Here is a 15433-nt window from a genome sequence, read left to right as displayed (position 1 = left end):
AACAGCTGTCTCTGACAGGTAATGCTTCACCGAGATGCAGAAGTGGTGTCTCATGCATGAACGAGGGATAAGAAAGAGAGAGAGACGAACGAGGCTGTTGTGCAACAAGCGAGATGAACCAATACTGAAAGCACTTTCGCATAGTTTCACCAACTGCCAATCACCATGCTTAAGGTAAAGAGGACAGTGACTGTCATATGATAGAAGAAAAGAGGGTCTGCTGCGGCTGTGCAATATTTTGCCTGCTGATCATTTTCATTAATACTGATATGCTAGATGTTTGCAATGTGCAAATGAACTTTCACCTATACTTAATATATTGTGTGTCATAAGCATCCTCATGTTCTAGGGCTGAACAATAAATATTTCTTGCTTATAATTATCATGATAGTAGCTTTCACTCTATTAATATCACAGAAGTCTGTAAAGCCAGTTACTAAATAGGTCTTATGGTTTTTTGGGGTGTTTTAATGAATCAAGGCATTCCATGTGATCTAACATGGATACGTAAATGAATTGGGCAATATAATCTTCAACCATGTCACAATGAGGGTTTAACAATGTGATTCGAATGGGATGTGTTTATTTTATGCACAGCCTGTCAAAGATGTTGATCTTGTGACAAGGCTCTGATCATTGACTGGACACTTACATGACACCAGAATACGGGAAAAAAAGTTAAAGAAAACCCAAAGTATTTTAGTAGACAATTTCAAATGTATGGAACTAAGGTCAATTATAGCTAGTGCACAACAATCTGTTTCACGTTTTACTGTCTTTCTTACAGTAAGAAATAAAATCTTGGTGGGCACCTTAAGTTATATGCTTATAATTGATTTTTTTTTTTTGCTTGCCTATTTATAGTTTTATAATTTGTTTTAGAAAACAAAACTTCATACCTCACAAAATGTATAGGAGTCTGTCATTACAAAGCACACACACATATGCTTTAATGAGTGTGTGCTTCAACTGGCATGGACTAAGTTTGTGCAAAAGCCACTGATGAGATGAAATCCACCACAGAGTCATCTAAAATGTATTCATATATATCTCAGCTATTAGAAGAAAACCTTGTATCTCCATTTTTGTCATTTTTCAGTTTTTACCAAAAAATTGGAAAATGCCTCACTCACCTGGTCACACCCACACACACACACCCTCACACACACACCCCTCAACACTCTAACCTTCCAGTGTTAGAGTTCACATGTGTCATCACCAATTGAGTGGCCTGTCGTATCCATCAGATGGTAGGATGCAAATGCGCAAATACACAAACATCACCTTTTCTCACAGGCTGGAGACGCGCGGCTGGTTGCCAGAGTGACGTGAGAGGAAAAAGAGAGTTTGGATATTATGGGCTGGAGAAAAAGAAGAGGAGAGGAGCGTAACGGACAGAGACGAAAGAATGTGACAGGAAGAGAAGCTGCCTCATAACAAGACGTCAAAGGGAAAGAGGGATCTTTCAGTCATGAAAGCACATTTAATTTACACGCATAGAGAGCTGTATCCCTGTCTGCCCTTCTCTCACATTATCCTGCATGGCACCGTCTCACTCTAAGCTGAGCTTGACATCGTGTTGAACAGCTAAATGCTTCTCTATTACATTAGAAGTGTATATCATCAACACACACACATAGTCTGTGTCATTACCATCCTCTGGCGTCTCGGTCAATGTAATTTAGTTTCCCCTCCTTGATTCTGCAGTACTCTAAATACTTGCTGAGGTTTTGCTATTTGTTCCTGTAGATTGTAACAGCTAGCATGGTTAGTCCAGAATGGATCTGACCTCTGGCCTTAAGGGAATGAGTGTATATTGATTTATTAAACGGTCAGTAAGGCTAAGTGCTTCCCTTTACAGCTGCTACTAATGCTCCCTTTTCTCATTTCCTGATAAGGGTGCTTGTTGCGGGTGGTGTAGATGCTGATGAATTAGTGCTAAAAAGTTTGGTTGGGTACAGTGGATGTTGATTGACTTCAGAGGAAGGATTTCAATCATATACATTAGTGAAAGTGAAACAAAATAGGTAAAATTACTTAAAGGGAAGTTTTCTAAACTTTTGTGAATGGCTCAAAAGAAACAAAATAAAGGTTCTGGAGTAGCCAAGTCCAAGTCCTGACTTGAATCCCACTGAGATGCTGTGGCAAGACCTTATACGGGCAGTTCAGGCTTGAAAGCTCTCCAATGTGGCAAAATTTAAAACAATTCTGCAAAGAAGAGTAAGCCAGAATTCCTCTATAGTGATGTAAAAGACTCATCAATACTTTTTCACAGCACTATACATTCAACTTTAAATGTAACTATACTTTAAATGGAGTTTTTGTGTATAGTTTAACTTGATGTTATAGCCTTTGTTTTTGAGTTGAAACAGCTTTTCAGCGCAAGGCATGTCTGAATGCTTTGAAATTGGTGAGTGACAGCAGGTCAGTGGTTGGTAAATGCAGGTTTGCTGGTTTAAATCTGAGGGTCTGCTGGGCTGCTGGTGTCATCACTGAGCTGCTGGTATCATAAACCTGTACAGTTACCTGTAACAATATAATGATGCTTTAGATAAACAAAGTCTGTTCCAATTCCAAAATGTACTATAAAAGTAAGCATATGTAAAATCTATCAGCTGTGTAAATGTTTCTTTTTACTTTGGTTATATGCCAGCGTATCATTTATTAGTATACCATGTAAATATAATACCAGTTGAATGTTTGGACACACCTGCTCATGAGGGAATTTTTTTATCTTGTACATTTTAGTAAAGACATCAAAAGTAATAATACAATGATTTATGCAGTGGCCAAAAAACAGTTAAACACATCAAATCTTACATTTTATATTCTTCAAAGTAACACCTCCATGCTTGCATTGATGCAGCTTTGGCATGTGGGATGCTTTTCCAGCAGTCTTGGAAGAAGTTCCTTTTGTGCTGAGCAATGGTTGGCTACTGAAAAAGTACTTGTTAAGGAGTCTTTTTTTTTTCAATATCTTTGGAAATATATTCATACTTTATTATTCATATTTATCTTAGACACAAGTTTCAAGAGTTTAAGCACAGATATTTAGATGTTCATGTTTTTAAGATTATGGAAAACACACATTCAGGTGTGTAACTTTTGACTGGCACTGTATTTATTACGGGGATTATTTTAATTACAACCAAGAACAACCAAGAACTTGATTTGAACTCGGTTAACTTGATTATGTTGGATATATGTTGATCCTGATAACTCATAACTACTGATGATTCTTAAACCCATCTGTGAAGTAAGTTGCAACATTTGCACTTGCACATCGAGTTTGATTTAGGGATGCTGATCTGATGCAACACAAGCATCTATAAAATCTTGAAATTGAGACTAGATCCATTTGGATTAGCATATTACACTTAACACACATGATTCCAATTTGTAGAGGGTTAGAAATGCAGTAAGATCAATAACAGGCAGACATTTTACCATAGCAACACAAAACATTCGGCATCTCCAGAGGTATCATCAAATTCCAAATATTGGTCAAATCTAAATATCTGTCTGATGCCAATATTTATATTGGCAAATATCTGCCAATAACAACATGATTCTTATATCATTATGCATCCCCTAGTTGAATTGTTCATTAAAGGCACGTGCTAGAAGTATGTTTTATTATGTCATGAGCAGAAGAGATGTCCAGGTTGTTAGTAAAAATAAAATATATTAAGTTTGCTTAAATAATTCAAATTCATATTTGGCAAAAAACAACGTGTTATGTTGTGCACCCATCTCCTGTGCTTTCATGTTGTAATAAACAGTACATGAAGCAGAAATAAAGCCAGTTCTAATGTGTGTTTTAGACTCAGCTGCTGTTGGCGGTGGTGGAGGATGAGAGCAGTGTTCAGGAGAATAGAAGAGAAATGGCTGAGACTCTGCTGAATGCTCTGACTGACAGACAACAACACAGACAGACCTGGAGGGATAGGTAAGAGAGATGCATGCCTACATACACACACGTGCATACACTCATAACCCAAAAAGGCAGATGAATAAATTGAGGTTTTTGGAGATACCAGGTAAGCCAACAATCCTGTTTTAAGTAAATCACTGCGTAACTGTGTCATTATGTACTATGTCCAACAAAGACACATATAGATATATATAGATATATTTAACAACATATTAAAATGCTTAAGAAAATGGAGAATCATGATAAAAACTTGCTGCTCAAACAGTGGATCAACAGTGAAAACTTCGGCCGTCTGGAACTATTTCGTTGCTTCCGCGCAGAACATTAAACATGAGATTTAGAACAGTTATCTTTGTTCATATTGAGTATCTAGAGGGATTACAGTGCTCAAGAACCTCTCTACTAGAGATTTGATTCCTCTGTAAAATATAACTTCCCACTCAATATACAAAACAACAGAAGAAGAAAGTCCCTGCTAGCTTGCTAATACTATCTGAAGCCCTCTTGACATGGCGAAAACATTCACAAACTGTGCCAAAGTGCAAAGTACAAATAAAAATGCTGGAATTCACTGCCTTGGATAACCAACTGCTCTCTCTTGCCAAAGCACACACTGTTTGATGGCACATACAGTAACCAGCACTTTAATTTTAATAAGTTTATTTGCAGTACATTGTTTACTTTTATTGTGAGTTATTTTCATTTTTTGGTTTGATTTTGATTTTCAACAGGCATCTTCATTTTAGGGCACCATTAATAATCATAGTATTATACTTATAAATACTTCCTTGTTAAATTGCTAAATTGCTCTTTTGGAGAACATTTTGATGGGAATTCCCTCACGGTGCTTCCTATCTTTCTCTCCCTCTCTTTTGGTCAATTGCACCTACGAAAACACACACGTGTGCACTGATAGCCCAGTGACTTCCTTCCTCAGAGATAAGATTAACTTAGACAGTGCCCATTCATTCTGATAACATATAGCACACACACACACTCACACACACACACACACACATACACAGAGACACAGAGATAACACTGCTGTTTACACTGCACCACTTGTCTCCAATTTTGGTCCCGTCAGGAGCCCACTACTCTTGGACATGTGTACACACACACTGGCATGCCCACCAGGTCAGATCCTTCTGTAAGACATAACTATCAAATAGAGCTCTCCATCTTCATTAATCCCCATTAAAGCAAGTCAAACATCTTTCGGTGGGAGTGCATGCATATGTAACCATTCAGTGAGGCCTGTGCCTAGTGACATTTAATTGAGTTATGATTGTAACAGACCCCAGTGATGGCCAAAACTTGTTTACCATTGGTTTAACAACATTTATTGATTTGTTTCATGGTGTTTGATTTTGGACATCCTCAAACCACAGTGTCAAGTTTGAGACATCAGACAAAACAGCTTCAGTTCTTTGGAAAAAACACTGTCCTGTCCCAGCTCTCATACCACTGTACATCAGACAAAGCAACCTTGGGTGTTAAACTTTATCTGACAATTCCCTTCTTTCTTATTAAAATATTACAGATTTAGATTTGTTTTTTTTTGTGCAGATTAGATTTGAGAAGATTAGAGAAGACAATAAACTTTGACTGCAGATGTGTTTGTGTCCGCATCCACTTTAGTATCTTAAAATTGCCAGAAAAACCACATTATATTCTGAAATTTGCTTTTCAGTTTTGTGAAGCTTGTGGCTAAAATAGCTAAATTAACAAAAGCTTATACAAACATAACAAAAGCTCACTTAGCACTATGCTCTTTACCAATAGACCTGCTTATGTGTTTTCTGTATGCCATACTGTTGAAACCTGTGAATATGAGAAAAGTATGTCATGTATGTATGTAAAAGCATTGGTAGCAAACTTGAAGCCTGCAGTTTTCTTCATTTTCTTTATTTTGTACATTTTTACAGATAACAGTATGTTTTACAGTGTGAGAAACAATTTAAGCCCGTTTATTTCAGACTACTTAACAGCTCAACACACTTTGAGGAAAGTATGTGTTGATTTAGCCACAGGCACAACAGGGGTTCATTCAGTGGCGCAATGCCCCAACACCCAATCATAATGCACCACTAAACCCACTTCATTTTGTATATACTTTTATAATGACAGGCTTACCTGGTATAAAACGCAGAGAGTTTGTATAGCTTTATATATAGCTGCATTTTAGGGGTGTTTGGATGACCCACTCATGATTCAGTTCTGCTGCTGGGCCTGTTTAGGCACATAGTTTTCAGTTTGCTAATGGGTGGCTGTAAGCTTCTAGTACTTGCTAGCTAATTTATCTTCATCCAGTGTAAAACTAAAAAAAGGAACTTCAGAAACCAAACATGATGATGTGCTCTTTTTCAGTGAAAGGTAAAATTGTGTGCGTTAGATTTTTCACCCAACTATTCCTTTAAACTTTGAGTGGACATTTCCTAAACACACATATTACCTTTGACTAATGTCCATTCAGGCCTGCCTCCCCTACACTCTGTGTATGTTTCTGTGCAAGTGTTGATGCTTTGCTCTCTCTGCCATTGGGTCGCTGCATTCTTCAGAGAGGCGTCGAAAGCTGGAGACCAGGCCATGCCTGTCCATTCATCAAGGCAGTGACTACACATAGAGATACACACACACGCATGCTTTCAGTGCTCTGACCCTGCACACACAAGTTTATTTCATCAGTGGGAGAGATTAGATAGGGTCAGACTTGCTCCCTCACGCTGTCCGTTCTAATGCATTTGAACCCCCACCCTCTTGCTCTCTATCACTTCCTGCACCCCTCCCCGCTCAGGCCTGATAATGGAACCTCCCACATTAGCCCTGGGTCTGTGAAGTGCCTGTCAACAGGCGAAATTTAAAGGAAAAGAACCACATTGCCCTGCGCGACGTTAAACACAGTGCGATAAGATAGAGCTGATATTATCTCTGACACATAACACACAGGCCAGGTGACAGTAACATGCTTTTGGCAGTGAGTATGTGAAGCATTTATTCTGACTCGCTGAATAATTTCATAATCAGTTTCAGGATGTTTTTTTTTTCTTGGAATGCGGTTAGCATGAAAGCAGCCCTTCATCACTCAATCATGTGTCATCCGACAAAGTCTCCAGCAGTTAAAGGATTGGTTTGGCAAAAAGACAACTGTAGAGTAATTACATGAGATTGATGTCAAATGGACATGCTCATTTGAAATTATTTCATTTCAGAAAATCAACTATGAAGGGCAATAAAAGCAAGTTCTTACCAAAAAAGCATTTTTTTCAACCTCAGTAAGTATGTATTTTTTTGTGCCAAATACAATTTTTAATATGCTGAACTTGTGACAGGGTGGAATATTTGAGGCTAAAGTGGCTTGTTAGACCTTGATAAACAGAACATTTCAGAACATTTCTGTGAATATTGCAAAGAAATCATTAAAAAAACTGTTTCCCTTGTCCTCGTGTGATGGATTGGACATGTTGTGTTTGTCAGTGTTAAATAAATGTAAAGGTAACCACCTTTTAACTTCTGCAGGCTCAAATTTCACTTACGGTTAAGTGTGTAGTTACACACTTACATGAATATACATGTGCAACAACACTGTAACTACTGATGATTTAGGCAATGTTACAGATGGATTAGAGAAGTACAGCGTTGTAATTACACGTGTATGGACTTCAGTTTTGCCTCGTGTAATTACACAATTGTAACTTCTACAGAGGAACTTTCCTGTAATGTAGTATTAAAGTTACAAGTGTACAGTCCTTGTGTAGTTGTAGCGTAATAATGGAGTGGTAATATAGACATTGCTCTGGAGGAAATGCAACACGTTTAATTAATGTAATAAAAAAATACATTTTAAGATAAAGGGGACATCTGCTGTGCTGTCACACATGCAGAATGGTTTAAAGTTGAAAGTGATTACAGTGTCACAGCACTAGCAACATAAATGCAAGCTTAATGTTAGGAAAGCTGGCACATACAGAAATGTGTAAGGACTGTCTTAATGTAAGTTATTACACACTTCCTTCTACTGCTGGAAATAAAATCTGTTGTAGTGATTACAATGTAATTACATTTGTGTTATTACCCTTGTGTAATTACAAGCGAGAGAATAGGCTGTTACAACTATCAAGATACACTTGCGTAAGCTTCATAGCTCTGGTGCAAAACTAAAGAACACATTTCAGATAGTAAATGTGTCTCGCATTTGGGGTATTTGTATTTGATTTCTCAAACAATGGAAATACAACTATAATATGTTCCTTTAAAGGCCCAGTAAGGAGTTAGGGTTATGGTTAGAGTCAGCTTTTAGTGCTACACCAACAAATCCTTTCACACAGATTCAGTGACTCTATAGCAACTATTAAATGACTATTGTATGTTTACCATGTTTTCTGTAACTAAGCTCAGCATCTGTTTCAACACGTCCTTATTGGACCTTTAAACATTTATTCCTCACCACACCTCCTTTTGCAAAAACCTTTCCTTGCTGATTCATGCTCCTTATTTGGTGGTGAAAAGCCTAATTGTTTTATTGGTTTAGTATGCAGAGGACTCCGCTTTTCCGATTATGGCCTCCTTTGTCTCGGAGCATAATGGCGTTAAAGTTTGGAGTGTTAAAGCCAGGATGATGGATCACTGGGGCCGAAGACTCATAAACACAAGCATGGGCCACCTGATTGATTAAGCCTTCCGAGCTTCTTTCAGACGGCCGTTGTTTCTGAAACAGCGCTTTAAGTGGTGCGGAGTGCGGGGCGTGGGGCTGCAGGCTTGAGAGAGAGAGGGAGAAAGAGAGAAAGAGAGAGAGAGAGAGAGAGAGAGAGAATGCTAAATGTGACCGCAGGGGACCTCTTGCAGCTTTATAAGTACTCAGGTTGAATGATGACTTTACTTCCACCACCCTAGTGACCCATCTATTCCCTTAAACTCACTCACTCATTCATGCCGCTCTCTACTCTCCATTTTCTTATGCACAGATAGATAAATACACACAGGCATGCATTTCTCTTCCCCAGGTTTGCTCTTTTTTTTATTCCAAGACGTTTTTAGTGCATTCTGTTTCATGAGTAATATTATTTACTGCTATTACATCATTGCTGTGACATTGCATGGGTTTTGAACTGCATTTTCTACTTATTCTTAATATAGATACGAAGAATATATGACTCTTATGCCTACAGTCCAGACTGAAATTTTGAATGCAAGACCAATTCTAAACAAACAAAATTAAAAACAAAGGAAAATTTGTTTTTCAAAACGTTATGTTTTTTTTTTATATATATATATAAAATGATTTGTATAAATAGCAATAGTTTACAACTAATAGATTCTGAATGTTTTAAGTCTTACTTCCGGTGATTTTTGTGCAGTTTTGGGGACTTGGTCAATACATCTGTCCTGTTGTGCTTATTTGAGACTTTAAGAAATCACTACACTCTCCTATACTTAGAGACAAAGATGGCAAAAAGTCTTCTTTTCGGTGAGAAGAGCGACACTTTCTACACAATAAAGATGGCACCACTTTTCCTTTTCCGACAGCAATACCACTATTCAAACCTTCTAGTATTTCTTTTTTAAACTGATTTAAAATCAGCTGTTTACATTCACCACTCTAGTTTGCATTCAGCACATTAGCTCAGGGCTAAGGCCCTAGCTTGCAGTTTGCGCATTCGTTCAGCCATGTTAGTTTGTGCTTAGTACGTTAGCTCAGGCCTAAGGCTTTAGCTTGCAGATATAGTTTTAGTTCACACTTTTCTCTCATACTATGCCACATTTGATGTTTTTTGCTTTTAATTTTATTTGCGTTCCTATATTTTTTTATTTGTAATGGCATTTATTTACTGTTTCTATGCTAAGACACCAGTTTGAATGGATCAGTCAACACTGTACTGTGCCTACTGTTCTCTATAATGTCCTTTCATACTATTCAATGATCTAATAAACTGAAAATAGTAATATCAACTTGTTAACATGAACGATACCCTTATAATAAAAGATCTCTAGTAATAATACAGGATTTTCTACAGGATTCCTATAAGAGTCCTATGGTAAATTTAGACAATTACTATAGTTTACCACAGGATCCTACACAAATAAGTATAAAAATGCTGTAGATTATTACAGTAGCTTTTTCGAAGTATAATATATTATTAACATAAGTGCACATTTTAGGCTCTCTGCTATATTGAAAATGTATTCAAAACACACAGAATTATAGATTTTTAAAAATTGCTACACCCTTTATTCATACATATACATGCATATGACAGAGTACTACAGACTTAAAGCAGTCAGGTTCAAATTTTGGCACGGTTTATTTGTCACTGAATGGGGACAGTAGAGGACTACTGCAGAGGTCAGAGTGATTAAGATTCAGGATTGAGGAGGCAGAGGGGACGGGGGTCTTTGGGCAGTAAAACAACAGGGCTTTGATGTGCTCTGGGTTATGCTAATGCATGGACAGCTTGTCCTACAACTCTTAGGCCTGCATAGACACGATGTGGTCGAGATCGCTTTGGGCAAAGGTATGCACACACACCCACACACACACACACAAACACCCACACACACACACACCCACACACACTTTTTCTCAGGTAGTGCTCATTCTGACAGGCGTTTTGGCCTGTTGCATCCCTCTGCATGGGATGACCCCTGAGTGACCTGTGGGGTTCAGAGTGCATTTCTGTGGCTAGTGCGGTGTGTGTGGGGGCTGGCAGACGAGGGTGGGGCAGTGATCTGAACAGCTGTGCTGTTTGTAGGGACCGCGCTAACTGCTGTAGACTTTGTAGGGTCATTAGATGATAATAGAAATGATTACTGAATTACATGGGGGCTTAGGAGAGAGAGAGAGAGAGGATTTGATAAATGGCCTGTGAAGGTGCCCATCTGGCCTCTACACTCACACTCTCTCTCTGTTTCTCCCTCTCTCTCTCTCTCTCTCTCTCTCTCTCTCTCTTTCTCCCTCTCTCACACTCCCTTTTCTCTTTCTTTCTATCTTTCTTTCCACTGTCTTTTTCTCTCTCTTTCTCTTTTCATTTCCATTTCTTTCTATTTTTGTTTCTCTTCTTTCTTTCTCTTTTTCACTTTCTCTTTCTCTCTGCATGTCCCCTTTTTCTCTTTTTCTGCTTTCAATCTCACTTTTCCTTTCTGTCAATTTATTCTTTACTCACATTGCTCTCTTTCAGTCTCTCTCTCTCTTTCTCTCTCTCTCTCTCTCTCTCTCTCTCTCTCCCCCTTTCAATTTTTCATTTCTTTTTTATTTTCTTTTTCCTTCATCTCTCGTTCTCCCTCCTTTTCTTTCACCTACCATCGCTCTCTTTCTCTATTTCTATACTCTTTCTCCCTTGCCATTTCTTTCACTTTCTCACTTTTCTCTCTCTGTTTTTCTCTCATTCCTTTATTCTCTGCACGGTCTGTTGATGTGTAAAGTAAAAAGACCTGTGAATGACTGTGTGTGTGTGTGTGTGTGTGTGTGTGTGTGTGTGTGTGTTAATGTGCAGTGCTTGACTTGTTGCCCTCTTTTTCTCAATGGAGCTGCAGGAGAGTGGGTAGCCATTGACCTTTGATCTGGCGAGCTGTTGGAGAGCTAGGACTGCGTAAATCAAGTGCTGCTGAGCTGCTGCTGCTCTTTGTAAGATCTGAAAAAGAAACAGATCAGTGTTTTCATTTGTACATCGTGTCTGATATGAGTAATCAGACCTCTGTCAGGAATTCAAGCACTGAAGGGCAGTCTGCACATCCTTAAGAACTACAGACATGTAGCACATGATTCTTTCTTTAAGGCATCATATTTGATTTCATATTATATACATAAGCAATAGATTTTTTTTGTTTAAGAATTTAAAATCTCACTTTGGCTCATGAAAGTGCAAATAATGTTGTTTCCAGTATTATGCTAAAGTTTTGACACCTCCGGTCAAACGACATTTTGTTGGTTTTCTAAATGAAGTTAACATGTCCTCTTCAGAGTGTACTCTTCTGTGCATTATAATGCACAATTACGGTTTATTTGGTAAATTTAACATATTTTTAAATAAATAAAAAAAAAGTGGCCTGTTTTGCAGGAAGATCATATTTAAGTGGATGGGGATGTGTTATTTCCCCTAGAAAATAAAAAGTATGATTTGACTTTGGCCTACAAAAAGTACTGGAAATGTGCTAATGTACACCAGGCTGTGGTGTTTCTTTCTCTGTTTTGTTTGTTTTTTTCACCCATTGGTGAATTTCACCATTTATAAATTGGAATTATTTATACATACACATACCTTCACACAAATATGCAGATGCAAGTGTAGTGCCTGACACTCCTGCAAACTCGCTTTTCTTTCAGAGGGGTGCTATACACATTGCTCTCATCCTGTCACTGGGACAGGGGATATGGGGGCGGGGTGTCTCTGTAGCTGTCAATCCTGTGACATGGCTTTTGTCCCAGTGATGACTGTGTCCTTCCTATCAGAGCCCTCATGGACAATAAGTCCGCTGTCCCTGACCATAGAGAAGAAGATTGTCTATGTCTGTCCTTAATGGAGACAAACACACTCAAGCCTGCTGCAGCAGAGCTGACGACAGGTGGCATTCAGCAAAGGGCAGGGCACATGACTGCGTACTTTAGAGAGTAGAGACGGACACAAACACACAATTAAAGGAATGCTTGAGTGAAATATTTAATTAATTAATTAATTTTTGAAGGCTTTGCTATGGCAGAGCTAAATCTGTTTGGGGCAGTCGTGGGCTGGAGGTTAGGGAACCCGGCTCCTTAACCGGAAGGTTGCTGGTTCAGTCCCCAGAGCTGACAGTGTGTGAGTGAGGTGTCCTTGAGCAAGGCACTGCTCCCTGGTCGCTGCAGATATGGCTGCCCACTGCTCCGGGCAAGTGTGCTCACTGCCCCCTAGTGTGTGTGCTCACTAGCGTGCATGTGCTGTTTCACTTCACGGATGGGTTAAATGCAGAGATGAAATTTCCCCGTTGTGGGACTAAAAAGGGTCACTTAATATTTGTAATTGTCATGGGTCAGGAAACTGACAAAATCAGGAACCACATAAGCAAAACTGTTTGAATGTGTTTAATAGGTTGGCACTGTTTGAGCTATGCCTGTAACAGTGTTCTCTTATTTGGCTAACCATGTGGATAATAATGACAGTACATGTACTTCTATTTAAAATAAAATAACACTTTTTTTATCTGGTAATTTTGAGACAGTTTGTGATAGTGAAGCAGATGCAGGAGGACAGTGATAGTATGTGAGCTAAAGCTTAATCTTTCTCAAATAAAATGCTGTAATAAAAGGTCAGTTCGGTAAAAGTTGCAGTAAATATTTTGGTAAAAATTGTTGAGTACATAATCATCTTTTATTTTGCCGCTGTAAATAAAATAAGTTAAGTGATCCTGTTTGTGGGATTAAAAAAGTGAGTGAAGTGAAACACCACACACACTAGTGAATACACACACTAGGGGGCAGTGAGCACACTTGCCCGAAGCGGTGGGCAGCCCTATCCACGGCGCCTGGGGAGCAATTGGGGGTTAGGTGTCTTGCTCAAGGACACCTCAGTCATGGACTGTCGGCACTGGGGATCGAACCGGCAACCTTCCGGATCCAGGGCCAGTTTCTGAACCTCCAGCCCATGACTGCCCCAAAACTAGGACCAAAACGTGGAATGTGAACGTCACTTCGTTTAGCCTGACTTCGTTTCTGAAGCCATTTTGCTGGAGGCCATTTGTCATGGCCTTTTTTGCCTGGTGTACGAGAGACGAAATCTAATGCTGCGATCTGAGGTTGTCTTAATGTACACTGTACCATAAAGGCAGCTGTTTTGTACAGGCATGATGTCTATCTGCAGCACTGAGTGTGTTCAACCAGCACAGCTCAACAGCCACATCCCTTGTGATGCTGATGATGGAATGACATGCACGGATACACTCACACATACACACATCTTCTCTGTACATGACACTCGTACATGGATTTATTTGAACAGTATCCTGGCCTCTATTTTTCCTGAAGTCTTTTTTGTCTTGCTTTTCCAGTGAAAGTGTAAGAAATGCAAGAGCAACATGAATGCTAAAAGGCTAGCCTGCTAACCAGTACTTTGTCTCATCATGTTCCATCTACAGTTATTTCATGCCTGAAATTCCTGTTTTACTCAGAAATACGCCATGTTGAGCGAGAAAAATGTATTCTGATTTCCACTCTAATGTAGGATATCACATCACTGAATATGTTTTAAAGTTATGTTGAAGTTTATGAATGTTGTTGTCTTTTTATGGTTTACATTAAATAAATCAATAAATTGCTAAATAAGTTGCTAAACCGGTGATTTTGCTGTTACTGCAGTAAACAGTCACTTGGAACAGACCTAGTTTAAGTCTTGTGGGGTGATTTAGACATGCGGTTTTCACGGTTGGAGAGTGTACACTTCCATTGCTTGTAAGTTATAGTACGTTAATTATATTGACAGTGTAATGGGGACAATTGTATACATTAGTTTTTTTGTGGAACTATAATGTTAATCAATGTTAATTATATTAGTCTGAATAAGTTGTATAGGCTCAAGTTTTATTTTTTTGGTCATTGCAGTTGTAGACAGAATTAAGACCTATTTCACATTGTACACACTTCTCACCTACAGGCAAATGCAACGTGAGGGCAAAGAGGGAAAACACAATGTATCATTCCCTGCACTGGGTGTTTTACTTGGCATTGACTGCACCGTTTACAGACTTTGTTGGCTGTAACTGTACTCATGATACCTCGGGGTACTAAGCTTACAGGCAAACACCTGTGTCTGTCATTTGGAACACACACACACACACACACACGCAAACATGTAAGCTGCTATTGCAAAGTATGCTCTGAAAGAAGCAAATCAAAAAAGCATGTTGTGTGTCTATACATGTGTGTATATGCTCCCTGGCGCTACCATGTCTTTCATCATTGGCAAGTCTATAATTAGCGTGAAAGTGATGGTTACATTTAAAAAGCTGTTGTCTAATTTGTCTGCCTTTATCGAAACAAACACATGCAGTCCCACCCTGATGCTGTTTGTGTGATAGCAGACAGCCTTCAGAGCAGCCGAGGTCCTAAATGACTGATTCTGAAATGCCAAAACCACCGTTTAATAATCATAAAACGATGCACGACATAATTTCCAGCTGCCAGACTACCCACGCCCTGTCTGTCTCACGCTAAGCGCAATCCCAGCAGCTTCCATCGAGCTAATGTCAGTTTAGGCCGGTATAACGTCTGTATAGTAGGTGTGTACAAATGATTCTGAGGGTGGTGATTTAGTTGGATTCATTTTTATGGAATTTTTTGATGATTATAATTAAGGTAGAGTTAGAGAGTTAGAGCTTGAACAACATGGTAACAGCACAATTTTTTTTAATGCCATTCAGAACGTTTATATTTCAAACAATTCACCATTCGTAGTACTGCACGCTAAAGCCCAGCTGATTGCCTGCTGTATGTTGCTATGATAGAAATCTCATTTTTAACTCTGTTTTGTGGCAAAA

At 38.8% G+C, this 15433-nt stretch overlaps 1 protein-coding gene across 1 annotated transcript in view; it reads left to right on the top strand.

Moving 5' to 3' along the window:
* fto (FTO alpha-ketoglutarate dependent dioxygenase) overlaps nt 1-15433 on the top strand; it is a 227631-nt gene that overhangs the window by 96933 nt on the left and 115265 nt on the right. The window contains exon 8 of the mRNA XM_017693109.2: nt 3825-3949. Coding sequence (XP_017548598.1) covers nt 3825-3949 — 125 coding nt within the window. The remainder of the gene's footprint in view (nt 1-3824; nt 3950-15433) is intronic.

This window comes from Pygocentrus nattereri, chromosome 25 (genome assembly GCF_015220715.1).
Source record: "Pygocentrus nattereri isolate fPygNat1 chromosome 25, fPygNat1.pri, whole genome shotgun sequence".
NCBI lineage: Eukaryota > Metazoa > Chordata > Actinopteri > Characiformes > Serrasalmidae > Pygocentrus > Pygocentrus nattereri.
This window is presented reverse-complemented; position numbering and strand designations above follow the sequence as displayed.